We start from the raw sequence: 15734 nt of genomic DNA, 5'->3' as shown, positions 1-15734 counted from the left end.
TGTCATGACCTTCGCAACAAATACCTAATAATAAATCAATCAAAAACACTGGCATTTCATGTGACTGAATTTCCCATAGAACACGATCAAATTTCACACCAATTGTCATGCAAGATCTAGTGTGGTGTAAGAGCATCAAATATCTCTATATAAAAGGAACTATGCTTTGTTAGCGACTTCCTGGCAGTATTTATGACACTGTGGCATATATTTACTGTGTGTGAGTGTTGTCTAGTGAATTTGTGATCATTTGATATTGATTTTTAACGTAAGCCTATTGTGTTTTTATGCCATAGGCGATAGTCATCTTGTTTGCCCTCAATCCATAGACAACATTACTAAGAGAGACACTCGATATAATTATTTACTATATTTGCATTGCCCTAAGTGTCAGCCATTTTGTTCTATCTGCTATCAATGTCATGAAAACTATGACAAAGACGGAAATTATGCATGCATGCTCTTATCGACGTTGCCTAGGAACTAGAGTCTACGCCTGTTGACACCATTACAATGGACGTATTTTTGACGGTATGGAGTAGACCGTACAGCCAGCGACCCCACGCCGAGTGTTAGGCGGCGAGAAATAACCTGACACCCTCAGGGAACTAACGGGTTCGGGCGGATGAGCTCCTTGAGGAAGGGCGGTGGTCCCTCAGTGGAGGAAATGCCACTGGAATCCACTGAAAACCTGATGTCGGGCAGCAGCGCCATCAGTATCGACTTGATGCACAGAGCAATTCATGCTCGAGATGGGTCAAGAGCGGGGAGCCGCAAACGTCACCAGAATGACTGGTTTTTCGGTTGTGGTACTGCGGTGTGGAAGGGAGAGGGACCTCACTGCACTATTATTCCCAGGAACACTATCATGATAACTGCTTTAAATGGATCTAATTCGGCATGCGACCCGGCTGACAACCGGCGCTTTTGCGGTTCCAGGCTGCAAAGTGTGAAATGTGCTACTGGGCATGTGCATGTAGGCAACCAGGCTGCATATGCAAAATTTGCAACTGGAAGAACAAAGCAGAATGTGGCTACTTGGAATGTGAGAGGACTTTTAGCTTCAGGAAAACTTCTCCTGACATTACAAGAGCTGGTAAGGTATAATATAGGAGTGGCTGGTCTAAGTGAAACTCACTGGAAAAATAATGGCCATTTTAGAAGTGGTACCGTAATCATTGCGTCTACTTTTCTGGAAATGAAGAAAAAAGCAGTAACGGGGTCGCAACTGTGATCAGTGACAAACTGAATGGCCTAGTGAAAGGATATAAACCTGTTAATGATCGCATTATAACACTAAGTCTCAAATTCAAGTCACTTTCAAACAACATCATTCAGGTTTATGCCCCAACAGCGGATGCGTCTGATGAAATAATCGACCGCTTCTATCAATATCTTGATGCTACTGTTTCAGCTTTTCCAAGCAGAGAAATAACTATTGTTATGGGAGACTTCAATGCCAAAATTGGTTCAACACAACATGATGTGTATGTCAGAACATCGATAGGAAGATACAGAATTGGAGAAAGAAATGAACGGGGGAACAGGCTTCTTGAGTTTGCAATTCAAAACAGGTTCACTATAACTGATACAGTCTTCAAGCATCACATACGGCACATGTACACATGGACTTCGCCTGATGGTCAATATAAAAACAGATTGACTACATCTTGATCAATTCAAGATGGAGGTCTTCTGTGATGGACACCAAAAGCTGTCCAGGTGCAGTATGTGGCAGTGATCATCAGCTTCTTAGAACAGAAATAAGAATACAACTTCAAACACCAGTTAAAAGATCACACAGGATACCACAAGTAGTTAATATGTCGTCGTTCAAGGAATAATTGGCGCGAAGAGCCTCCATATTACAGGATCCAGTAACAACTGCAGAAGGACTGTGGAATGTGACTAAAAACTGGATAGAGTCCTCTTTGAATAAATATTGAGTACCAAATACTAGAAGGCAACAGTGGATCTCTGACTTGACCCTTCAGCTTGTAGAAGAAAGAAAGTGCCTTAAAAATCTGGCATTAACACTAAAGAAAAAAAAGAGAGCAAATGTCTGATCTTGATAGAAGGATTCAGTCTTCTTGTAGAAGAGATAAGAATAATTTCCTTAGTAACATTTGTTTTGAGATTGAAGACCATGCAAATCAAAACCACAGCAAGGATCTTTTTGACAAAATTAGAATAATCACTCGAGAATTCACGCCATATTCCTGGAATATACAGAACTCACAGGGTGATGATGTTGTGGATATAGAGAATGTTCTGGAAACATGGAGATTGTACTGCCAGGATCTGTACAGTGAACAATGTAATGCACAAGACCAAGTAAAGATAGATAAACAGTCAGATCCTGAACCTGACATCCTCCGAGATGAAGTAGAAATGGCTTTGAAAATGCTGAGAACTGGAAAAGCGTGTGGACCTGATGGAATAAGTGCAGAAGTCTTGAAAGCTACAGACGATGCTGGAATTGAAATGCTGTTGAAAATCATCCAAGTAATATGGAATTCTAGAAGATGGACCGAGGAATGGGTACAGTCAATCTTTGTCCCAATCCACAAGAAAGGATCGAGGAAAAATGTGGAAATTATCGCTTAATTGCTTTGATTTCACATGCCAGTCAAGTTATGCTTCATATCCTGCACAAGAGACTCCGGGCATTCCTAGAGTATCAAATTCCTGAAGTCCAGACTGGATTCATGAAAGGAAAAGGCACTCGAGAACAGATCTTAAGCCTAAGACAAATCATAGAAAAGGCTAGAGAATTCAATATTCCGGTATACCTGTGCTTTATTGACTACCAAAAGGCCTTCGATACTGTCAAATGGAACCATCTTTGGAAACTTTTGGATGACATGGGTTTGCCACTCCATTTGATTGATCTCCTCAAGTCCTTGTATAAGGAAAATACAGCCACTGCGAAGATTCAAAACAAACAATCTCAGCAGTTTCGTACAAGGGCTGGAGTTCGCCAGGGATGTATCCTGTCGCCGTTACTTTTCAATCTCTATGGTGAATATGCAATGAGAACTGCATTAGATGGCTGGGACAAAGGGTTTTCCATTGGGGGATGCAAGATCAACAACTTGAGATTTGCTGATGACACCACCTTGATAGCATCATCTGAAGAGGAGTTGACAGAGCTGATCAAGAGAGTAGAGGAAGCAAGCCTAGAAATTGGATTACGCCTAAATCGAGAGAAAACCAAAGTCATGATTGTTGATCGTAAGAACAACAGTCCACATATCAAACAGATTGGAGGGTGTGAAGTTGTACATCAGTATGTATATCTAGGCTCCTTACTATCCAATTCTGGTGGTTTCAAAGATGAAATAAAGCGAAGAATTGAAATAGCAAAGGTAGTAATTATCCGTCTGCGGAAGATCTGGAAAGATCACCATCAAGACAAAAAAGAAGCTCGTTGAATATCTAGTCTTCTCAGTCTTCTTGTATGGCGCAGAGACGTGGACCATCCTCACACGTGATCGTAAACGGATAGAAAGTTTTGAAATGTGGTGCTGGAGGAAAATGTTAAGGATTCCTTGGACAGCTCATCGCACGAACACATCAATCCTGAACCAACTTCAGATAAAAGTTCGTCTATCGTGTAAGGTCTGTCAGCGGATTGTACGCTACTTTGGACATATAATGCGCCGGGATGGTACTCTTCAAAAGCTGATTGTTGAGGGCAAAGTCCAGGGAACCAGACAACGAGGACGAGTACCAACGCGATGGATTGACATGGTGAACGGCCCCCTACAGAGTTCTCTCAGAGCAACCACATTGAAAGCTTTAGATAGGGAAGAATGGCGGAGTATGGTTCATCGGCTAGAGGGCTGAATATTATGATAGTCACGGCGCCTCAGTCATGAGGCAAAACGAAGAAGAAGAAGAAGAAGAAGAAGAAGAAGAAGAAGAAGAAGAAGAAGAAGAAGAAGAAGAAGAATTACAGTAGAAACACAGTCCGCTTAAGATGCTTTGTGAATGCGACTATCGTTTCTTCTGCATAAGTTTTATACGGTAACTGATAATACTAAGGTATATTCCTTTAAGAGCCATTGCTGAGGTGTCCTTTATGAAACAAAGTCACAGAGAAAGAAAAATAAGTGAATTGTTTTAAAATGTATTTACTTGTTCAGTTATTTAGAAATTATTGTATTGTTCATGACCTCATATATCGTACCCCTGCAGGAATAATAGCACAACTCAAAAATTGTCATTTTTTGTTCTATGGAAAAATAAAAACTCTTTAGATCTAGAAGGATGTCAGAAGTGTAACTCTTTTCTTTCTTGCGAAAAATCACAAATGCCGTTAACCACTGCAGGAATAGTGATAAAAATGGCATTTGCTTAACGTCCACTAACTACTTTTAGGGCTTTCGGAGACGCCTAGGTGCCCGAATTTAGTCCCGCAGGAGATTTTTACGTGCCAGCAAATCTATCGACACCAGGCTGACATATTTGAACACCTTCAAATATCACCGGAGTGAGACCACTGCAGGATACTGATCATCGTCAGTCAAGAATATTGGTGCAACAGCTCCGAAGGGCCATGGCCTACCAAGGGACCACTGCTCAGCCCGAATGCTTGCAGATTACAAGACACTTCTTAGTTGTGATTTATTTCATTAAAACTCTGTGAAATTGTGATCTAATATATGCTAAATTTTATCATTTAGAAATAGTCTGATAAAATATTATCCTCTCACCGAAAGAGTTGGCCATGCGGTCAGGGGCGCGTAGCTGTGAGCTGACATCCGGGAGATAGTGGGTTCGAACCTCACTGTCGGCAGCTCTAAAGGCCTTTCCTATCCGATCGTCGCCATAAGACCTATCTGTGTCCGTGCGACGTGAAGCAAATTCTAATCGCATTATTCTGCCCGACTCGTTGGCTGAATGGTCAGCGTACTGGCCTTCGGTTCAGAGAGTCCCGTGTTCGATTCCCTGCCGGGTCGGGGATTTTAACCTTCATTGGTTAATTCCAATGGCTCGGGGGCTGGGTGTTTGTGCTGTCCCCAACATCCCTGCAACTCACACACCACACATAACACTATCCTTCACGACAATAACACGCAGTTACATACACATGGCAGATGCCGCCCACCCTCATCGAAGGGTCTGCCTAACAAGGGCTGCACTCGGCTAGAAATAGCCACACGAAAAAACCCCGCATTATCCTTAATTTGATATTGTGTTTTAAACTTTTAAACTCTGATTTCTCGAAAACATTCATTTTTGAGTAATGTTACTATTGTTTCGGAAGTGTGATATTATGTACACAGTTGTTCAGGAATTCATGCGTATTTCCTGCTCATTTGTTTAAGAATTTCCGTATTTTTTGTTCAGTTCGGAAACTCGACGTGCTGGCGTTTGTGTTCTCGTGGACGCCCAGCGCGGTGCCTGGCGCCTGGCTAGGATGTGTATACGTCAGGTGACTCAATCCCTGGGAGCAGATGTGGCGGCACATCTAGTGATACGACCTGATGCCTTCTGGGATAAGCAGCGGGTGGACAATTGTGCCCGTACGCCAAAGGAAGGAGAGGTGAGTAACTATTGCTTAATTATTTAATGGTAGGAGATAATGAGGAGATAGGCTATGCTAGGAATGAACTCGAAGAATGAAGCGGTACGCATAAACCGGCCTCGGCGGTGAAGTCATGAGAGGCAAATGGAAGAGGATAGGTTGGAGAGGAGAATGATGGACTGGATCATGGAGGGTGAGACGTAGAGGGAGACCAAGAAGACGATGGTTAGTACATATTTAGTATATAATTAGAACATGGCAATCAAGACACACCTTCATTGACCACATTTGACACTCATACTGGTTTCAAGAAATTGCTAACCTTTTGTTGCCTTCCTTCGACATTATTTTTTTTAATAATGAACTCCCGCAGATGCCTCAAATGTTCGCACTATGCAGATATGTTTTCATCGCTGTTTTCTTCAACGTATTTAATGATAATGTTTAGGTGGTCTTTAGTTTTACAAAGTTTTGGCTTAGGGTTAATAATATCACCTCCTTTATCTTGGTTATATTCATCCATTTCAGAGCTTTCTACAGCGATCACACTTTCAACGATCTCCTGCTCTGCGTAGTTTACAACATTGCGCTCATAACTCAGCTTTATATTGTAATTGAATTTATGTATTACTAGTTGATAACCGGCGTGCTCTACTACGCCTCAATAAATACAAGGTGTTTTTCATTCATTCTACTTTATGCAACTTTTATTAACATTTTTCTTCATTATTTTCGGTTGTTTTGTTATTTACATTTTTCTTATTACATTTATTTGTAATTTAACCTACAAAACAAGGACATAATTACTGTAAATATGGTCTATTTTTAGATTCCTTCTATTAATTTGATCAAACTATTTCTCTATGCTTACATAAATGGCGATGTATTTGCATTATGCATGATGTTCATTGCAACACGAGTGGATACATGACATTCTTTGTTTTTCCACCTGCTGCGAAAATGAACAAGGTGATGTGAATTATCGTCTTTCAAATGGCGCCTGATAGTAGGGGCCAGATGGACGGAACATTCCATTCCTCGATCGACGGTATCACGTGTGTACCGGAAATAACTCACGGAGGGCAATACCACCCACAGTGAACAGCGCACATGCTTAATGATTGTGATTAGCATCGTCTGGCTAGAATTGTCCGTGGTAACAGAAAAGCCACACTAGTTCATATCACATCCACATTCAATGAAGGAGGTAACAGACACATATCCAACAGGTCAGCGCAGCGTTCCTTAACATCAGTGGGAGGTGGGAGCAGAAGAATATCAGAGTGCCCTTGTTAACACCTCAACACCAGACACAGTGTCTCACCTGGGTCCGTAATGTTGTTAATTGGGTCTTCAGCGATATGAAGTTCTCTGGTGACCAACTGGCAAGTCACGAACATGATGACGACGTTCCAGGCGTTCTCTGCTACCAGGCGAAATTTCGGCAGACAGCTAGATGTCTCGTTCTTTCTGCTACACAGGCAAATTCTGGCATACAGCTGGATGTCCCGTTCACTCCGACGCTCTTGTAGACTCCTTATGTAAATGAGGGGAAATTATCTCATGTGAATGCATTAGTTTGTTACACATCACAATTTAAATACATGGTTGGATCTGCTCAGTGGCATAAGCATTCCAACCCAATGCCGGTAATGTCTCTGAAGCCCGACACTGTTCCTTTCTCACTTACTTATCCTTTTTATAGACAGCAGACAGCTATTCTAGGCCATGAATACCCACTGGTTCACCTAAAACTGTCACTGGTTAGGCCAATACTGGGTTAAAACTCTCGTGTCACATACAGTACTTCAAGCATATTCTATTTCACTTAGTCATGCGTAAGTCAAGCTCTCTACTGCGTTAGGGATTTATATAACGTGACAATGCCCTTAATTATGCTGACAATGAGCCGTTAACTCACTTTCTTTATATTTCTCATTTATATCGAGTACACACACTCCACGCACTTAGTTAGATACGTGCCTATTTATGTTAATTGAGCCGTCTCATTTTAAGCATATATGAGGCTCGATGCATGACCTCGTCTACACACGGACAGCGGTCATTACGGTTTCGTACCGTTCCTATTATATTAATTAGCCGCACACTGTACGCGCAAACATCTTACTCAGATATATTCACAAACTTTAATAAATCACTGCACTACACTGCTCAAATTACAGGATGATCTCTTCATAAACGACTCACACACAAATCACGACGAAATACTACCGAGCTGGCGTTGCACTGAAAATGAACTGGTAGTGTCTGCCTCTCAGCTTCTTCCTATATAGGCGAGATGCTCGGATGCTGAGAGTGGGGGGAAAATGCAACCCCTTCTGAAAATGTGCTCCGGTAATACGCAACGTAGAGTGACGAACAGGATATCAAATTGTAGCTCTTGTATTCCCATTTTCACTGAATGAATGTTATTGAAATAGCTTCGTAGATTCTCAAGCAATCTTAAAAGCGTTCCTTTGTCTCTGTCGGTGAATGATGACGAGCACTAGGGGAATCCTCGAGTTAGTTGCCGCGGTTGGGTCTCAACATCTGGTAACCATTAAAACGAGCCCTTGTTACGGCGTAGTTACCGTTCTTTCAATTATGTAGAGCACTTCTCGGTCTCATAATGACATGTAAAATTCCCTGATTCGGATGAATGTTTACACGTGATTATCAGTTGAATATCTTGCGATTTATAAAAATTAACAGGGAAAAACAATTGAACTCGATGAGTTGGCAGTGGTGAATGAATGAGGGAAATAGGGTATACTGTTAGTTCTCACGTTGGATATCCTTCATGAGCTCAGCCGGTGACCCAGATTCTCTGCCACGTGATAACGCGTCTCTTTTCATCTCGCTCGCGGTTGGAGTGAGAAAACTTCGAGTACAAGCGCTCTTGCACCGCCTTACTGCTAATTACCAGCAACTAGAGTTGGGTCGCGCGACTCTGGATACTGCAAATCGAGTCCCGGAGCGGGTGGAAAAATTCTAACTTGGGCAGTTTTTATCGCAGAATGACGGGAAAAACGGCATATTTCATCTCCTGGGTATCATGACATACCATAGGTGACGTTGTGAACGGTCACATTATGTCACTACTGAGCACAAACAGAAATGAAAACTGCAAGTTTGAAATTTGCAAGAACTACTTTAGGTACTCAATGATTACCAACGAAGCTAAAAGCTTAGACAGATGTATATTAGTACTATGCTCTAATAGTTACACACACAAAGATACACAGGAATATTGCAGGCAAGATACGGTACTATCTAAATATACTGTATCTACACTACTGGTACAATTCTCAGCTGAAATGTGGTTACATGAATTTTTACCGCTGGTGGATTAATATTATTTTTCCTACTACGAGGGATGGAGAATAAAAGTGTTGTATACAATAATTTCTGTCAAAACTACGCCGGGGGCTTTAACTGCAATATTATTGGGATACAGGAATTTGATTATTAACTTTTACTCGATGAATAAACAATGGTGGAAAGTACAAAGTATGCAGGGAACTTAGACTACAATTTATCAGAATAAAGTAATCAGCTGATTTTGTATTTGTTTACACAACTACCATGTGCATGTAGCAACAATCGTCAACAATCCAACAACTGTTAAGTACCGTAATTATCCCATGAAATTACCATGTACTCTCTTTAACTTCTTTTTAAATCGAAGTTTACAGGTGTATCATGTTATTTAATTTAATAAATTATTACATTTTTGATATTATTGAACGGATAACTATACGAAATTACCAACAAACAACAGCGCACACACAGGTATCCAGCATCACATCATGGCCGGTTGAAAATCGCTGATCTAGAACTGAATGTAGACATCTGCAATCATGCTCTTTATAATGTGGTAAACAGATAAATGTTTACATAACAATATGTGCAAATTACAGAATAATTTACTACTTTGGGTTGTAAAAATTTTAGTACAGTGCATCATAATATCCACATTGTAATGTGGTCTTCTTTCCATGTCTTAACTTTGGAATTTAATATGTTTAATACTAAATGAAGTCTGTATTCTTTACTGTTTTCCTTCTCATGTTGAATAATATCATTCTGATTTACAATGGACTTCCTTTTCCAGCCTGTATATATACCCATGTCAAGACTGCACAAGTACGTTGACTCATCGCAGCTGCCAGAAGAACTTGGTGGGTTATGGCCATATAGTCACAATCAGTGGATCCAGAACAGAATTGTGAGTATCTCTTCTAGGGTTCATATTAATTACTAATTTTTTTAATAACTCAAAATAAGAATGATTTTATCATAAATAACTAAGCTGATGTGTATCATGTTTGTAATTACCTAATGTTCAGTTGTGGAGTTAAAGATAAGTTCCTGCAATGCTTGCAGAATGACGAGCAATGGTTTTCAAGGAGCCACTTTCATATGGGGGTTGTTTTATAAGTTATGGCAACCATGTTATATCTTCCAAACAGTGAGAACATGGTAGGTCCAGTATATACGTTTGAAAACTTGCATCACACTCTACGGAATGCCGTCGACTGATGCATGCATTGGTGACTACTGACAATGCACAAAAATGTGTGCCATTGACCATGCTGCAAGATAGGAGTAAGTAAAGTTCAACGGCAGTCATTCATAGCAGAAATACATATCAGTGTCATGCAGGTCTAAGAGAAGTATTCAGTGGTAGTGCCTTGCAAAATCAAACTGCTGAGGTCTTCAAGCATAGACCCATAGCACTGTTGAACTGTCACAGTGTGGATGTCCCATTTTGGCTCACAAAGAGGTTTCAGTGGGCATTATCAAAAAGTGCAAAACAGATGAGGCATTGGATGTGTAGGAGATATCCACATATACAAGTATTTCTGTATTGACAGTGTCCAAATTTTACAGCAAGACTTGGAGATGTGGAAGATTTGTGTGCATAATAAATCAATTATTTTTACTGTATTTACTTACATTTCAATTGCCCCTTGCCATTAGCTCCTGTATCCAGACACCATTTGGTGCTAGCATTGAGAAAAACATTCCAATGGCCTTCAAACGCATACAGTGGACCTTGGTGCAGCTTCATCGTAAGATATATCGCAGTTGCCATGACTTACAATATGACTTTTGTATCTCTTCAGAATAATCTAATGCAAAGGCGAGCACAATTCGGCTCAGTGAGCAGCATTCCAGCTCAGGCAGGAAAAAGAGGCGAGTATGCACTCTGACAGAACGTACAGTATAGCAGCTGCTTGCATGGCTCGCAGTTACTATTTGGGAAGGAACACATATCAAAACAGATTTAAACTTTTAACACTTATAGTGTGCCTAATGTCTTGTTCTATTCAGTGCATTAGATTATGGTGAGGAAACAAATTAAGTTATTTTATGTATACAAATGACACGTGGTAAGTAAATAAGTTTAATTAGGTATTAATTCTTTTCGTTATGCGTAGGAAATAAAATTAATTATTTTTACATGTGATTACTTAATACTCCTTTGACTTCTACCTGTAGTCATTGAAATACAGTAGGCCTACATAAAAGCCTGTTTAGAATACAGCATAAACAGTGAAAAACAAATGAAATGTATGATTGTAAGCAGAATATTGTATACTCAGCCAGGTACATTGCTGTGGCTTTGCTTGCGCCTTGACTCTACATGTCTCCATCTAGTCTTAACAGCACAAACTATTAGAAGCCAGCTGCTCTCGGCTCTTTCCATGCGTGTGCCATTAGCTCAAGGAGCGGACTCTCTCATTGCTCACCTAAGCTCAAATGTATGCAATTTGCATTATTCTCAGCAGTTTTCATTTCACAGAGCCAGTAATACCCTTTTGTTCACAAAAATCATAACAGCTAAACAGAAATTAATCTGCAATATTTAATTTTAAAGGGTGTGTACGCTGGACAATACTGAATAAATAATTAGTATTTCAGTGTCCTACAACTCTAGTCCTTCGTGTTAGAGAGTAAGTGGTATGGTCACCTTTGGCATCTATCATGCGCTTTGCATGTCAAGGCATTGAATCAACTGTTTGAATGTTTTACTGTAGTGTATCCAGCCAAGCTCTGTTGACCTGCACTCAAAATTCATTAAGATTTGCCTGTGGACAATCGATATGCCGTACGTCTCTTTTGAGCATGTCCCAGACATTTTCAGTGGGTGACAAAATGTGTGATCTTACATGTCAAGATAGCAGTAGTACATTATTTTTGTCGAAGAAGACGCGCATTGGAGGTGCTGTATGAATTTTGGTGGTGTCGTACTGAAATATGGTACTGAGGATGCCTTGAAGATAGGGAAGGAAGACTGGCCTCAGGATGGTGTTGTCATTATATTAATAATGACTAGCACGAGAGGCAATCCACTGTCATATCTGATGGTACTCTAGACCAGAATGCCATTTGTTGGTGCAGTATCCCTAATGTGAATACATTGTGCCAGATCCCTCTCCCCTGTCATCTGCAGACAATGATCCTGAATGATTTATGCATAAACAGAAGAGTAATTCATGCCATTCATCATGCCACTCATAATGTTTGTGGCAGCCTGATTGACATGTTCAAGGTATCATTGATTGACTGTGGAGGTGCTGATGTGCACACAGTACAGACTGTAACAGCTGACAGGTAGAATGTATTACAGTGCGCCTAAGCTGCATGTCTGGCATTCTTAGTGCCATTAATTGGCCAAAGCCATCCTCCTGAGATAATAATCTTCTTTCAGCATTGTTTGGAATGATCAATCAATCACTACTGATCTGCATTTAGGGCAGTCGCACAGGTGGCAGATTCCCTATCTCTTGTTTTCATAGCCTTTTCTTAAATGATTGCAAAGAAATTGGAAATTTATTGAACATCTCCCTTGGTAAGTTATTCCAATCCCTAACTCCCCTTCCTATAAACAAATATTTGCCCCAATTTGTCCTCTTGAATTCCAACTTTATCTTCATATTGTGATCTTTCCTACTTTTAAAGACACCATCCAAACTTATTTGTCTACTGATGTCCTCCCACGCCATCTCTCCACTGACAGCTTGGAACATACCACTTATGGAAAATTCTAAATTCCCATGGAGGGAATTAGATATTTTTCACCAATAGAGCATGTCAAAAACATATCAGATGTAAGGCTTTTCAGGCGTTTGCTAAGACAAAACGCTGGTTAATAGAGCAAACGCCTGAAAAGCCTTACATCTGATACATACCACTTAGTCGAGCAGCTCGACTCCTTTCTACCAAGTCTTCCCAGCCCAAACTTTGCAACATTTTTGTAACGCTACTCTTTTGTCTGAAATCGCCCAGAACAAATCGAGCTGCTTTTCCTTGGATTTTTTCCAGTTCCTGAATCAAGCAATCCTGGTAAGGGTCCCATACACTGGAACCATACTCAAGTTGAGATCTCACCAGAGACAAATATGCTTTTTCCTTAACATCCTTACTACAACCCCTAAATACTCTCATAACCATGTGCAGAGATCTGTACCCTTTATTTACAATCATATTTATGTGATTACCCCAATGAAGATCTTTCCTTATATTTATACCTAGGTATTTACAATGATCCCCAAAGGGAACTTTCACCCCATCAATGCAGTAATTAAAACTGAGAGGACTTTTCCTAATTGTGAAACTCACAACCTGACTTTTATCCCCATTTATCATCATACCGTTGCCTACTGTCCATCTCCCAACATTATCGAGGTCATTTTGCAGTTGCTCACAATCTTGTAACTTATTTATTACTCTGTACAGAATAACATCATCTGCGAAAAGCCTTATCTCTGATTCCACTTCTTTACACATATCATTGATATATATAGGAGAACATAAAGGTCCAATAATACTGCCTTGAGGAATTCCCCTCTTAACTTTTACAGGGACAGATAAAGCTTGGTTGTGGTGACCAGATCCTTCTCTTTGTGTGTTCTGTTTTCATCATTCCCTACAGATTCTGATTACATTGCTGTGCCCTATACATTGGGCAGTGTCTCTGTAGGACATACTGCAGTCCCACATACCAATAGTGTGACCGCTGTCAAAGACGCTGTTGTGCATATATGGCTGTCCCACATGAGTGTGTGGCATTTCACTGGCTTCTGACCCTCAGCCGACCTGTCCACCGAACCAGACATGCCTCTTAGTCAGTCAGTCAGTCACCACTGATCTGCATTTAGGACAGTAGCTCAGGTGACAGATTCCCTATTCGGGACAAATATTTCAGGTTCCCTATGGGAATCAACATCTAGATCTCATACCAGTTAGTCGAGCAGCTCGTCTCCTTTCTCCCAGATGTTCCCAGCCCAAGCTTTGCAACATTTTTGTAACGCTACTATTTTGTTGGGAATCACCCAGAACAAACTGAGCTGCTTTACTTTGGATTTTTTCCAGCTCTCAAATCAAGTAATCCTGGTGAGGGTCTTATACACTGGAACCATACTCTAGTTGTGGTCTTACTGGAGACTTATATGTCCTTTCTTTTACACCCTTACTAAAACCAAACCAAACCCTATGGCACTACAGCACTTGAAGGGCCTTGGCCCACCAAAAGACCGCTGGTCAGCCTGAAGGTCTGCAGATTACGAGGTGTCGTGTGGTCAGCACAATGAATCCTCTTGGCTTTCTAGACAGAGTAAAAGTAAACTCGTTTCCTCATCCCGAGGTGGTTGCAGCTCTTGGAGCACCCCCATTGCAGGTGAGCTCCATGTACCATTTTAACCATATATCAGCTCTCCTCCCATTCTTAAATTTCTGGCAGTACCAGGAATTGAACCCGGACTCCTGAGAACAGCAGCTAATAGTGCTAACCGTTATGCTATGGAGGTGGACACATCCTTACTACAACAATCAATCAATCAATCAATCAATCAATCAATCAATCAATCAATCAATCAATCAATCAATCAATCAATCAATCAATCAATCAATCAATCAATCAATCAATCAATCAATCAATCAATCAATCAATCAATCAATCAATCAGTCAATCAATCAATCAATACTGATCTGCATTTAGGGCAGTTGCCCAGGTGGCAGATTCCCTATCTGTTGCTTTCCTAGCCTTTTCCTAAATGATTTCAAAGAAACTGGAAATTTATTGAACATCTCCCTTGGTAAATTATTCCAATCCCTAACTCCCCTTCCTATAAATGAATATTTGCCCCAGTTTGTCCTCTTGAATTCCAAATTTATCTTCATATTGTGATCTTTCCTACTTTTATAAACACCATTCAAACTTATTCGTCTACTAATGTCATTCCACGCCAGCTCTCCGCTGACAGCTCGGAACATACTACTTAGTCGAGCAGCTCTTCTTCTTTCTCTCAATTCTTCCCAACCCAAACAGTGCAACATTTTTGTAACGCTACTCTTTTTTATTATACGTACAATTTTAATGTGTTGAAACTTTTTAAACGTTATACATTGTGACCTGTGTGTTTTTAATGTGTTTTACACTCATGCTCTATTTATAACTTTTTAACCTGACCACTGATATTTTAATTATATGCTATTATTCCATCCCCCATTAGACATCCGGATGCCTAATACAATAACAACTTGTGTATAGTCTAATGGCTAAAACAAAACATGTACTAGCTGATGATGGCCGTTAAAGAGCCGAAACCGGTACTAGCTTAATCTATTAAAATAAATTTTGTATTGAATGGTGGAAAAACACATTTCTTATCTATACGCTACTCTTTTGTCGGAAATCACCCAGAACAAATCGAGCTGCTTTTCTTTGGATTTTTTCCAGTTCTTGAATCAGGTAATCCTGGTGAGGGTCCCATACACTGGAACCATACTCTAGTTGGGGTCTTACCAGAGACTTATATGCACTCTCCTTTACATCCTTACTACAACCTCTAAACACCCTCATAACCATGTGCAGAGATCTGTACCCTTTATTTACAATCCCATGTATGTGATTACCCCAATGAAGATCTTTCCTTATATTAACACCTAGATACTTACAATGATCCCCAAAAGGAACTTTCACCCCATCAACGCAGTAATTAAAACTGAGAGGACTTTTCCTATTTGTGAAACTCACAACCTGACTTTTAACCCTGTTTATCAACATACCATTGCCTGCTGTCCATCTCACAACATTTTCGAGGTCACGCTGCAGTTGCTCACAATCTTGTAACTTATTTATCACTCTATAGAGAATAACATCATCCGCAAAAAGCCTTACCTCCGATTCCAC

The 15734-nt window shown here is 40.4% G+C and overlaps 1 protein-coding gene across 1 annotated transcript in view; it reads left to right on the top strand.

Annotated features, from left to right (window-relative positions):
* The first annotated feature begins 5387 nt into the window (after window positions 1-5387).
* Window positions 5388-15734, top strand: part of LOC136863973 (titin) — a 982878-nt gene continuing 972531 nt past the window's right edge. The window contains exons 1-2 of the mRNA XM_067140442.2: window positions 5388-5551; window positions 9648-9761. Coding sequence (XP_066996543.2) covers window positions 5426-5551; window positions 9648-9761 — 240 coding nt within the window. The 5' untranslated portion in view covers window positions 5388-5425. The remainder of the gene's footprint in view (window positions 5552-9647; window positions 9762-15734) is intronic.

This window comes from Anabrus simplex, chromosome 2 (genome assembly GCF_040414725.1).
Source record: "Anabrus simplex isolate iqAnaSimp1 chromosome 2, ASM4041472v1, whole genome shotgun sequence".
Lineage (NCBI taxonomy): Eukaryota > Metazoa > Arthropoda > Insecta > Orthoptera > Tettigoniidae > Anabrus > Anabrus simplex.
Note: the sequence above shows the minus strand (reverse complement) of the source record. Positions and strands in the feature narration are given on the sequence as shown.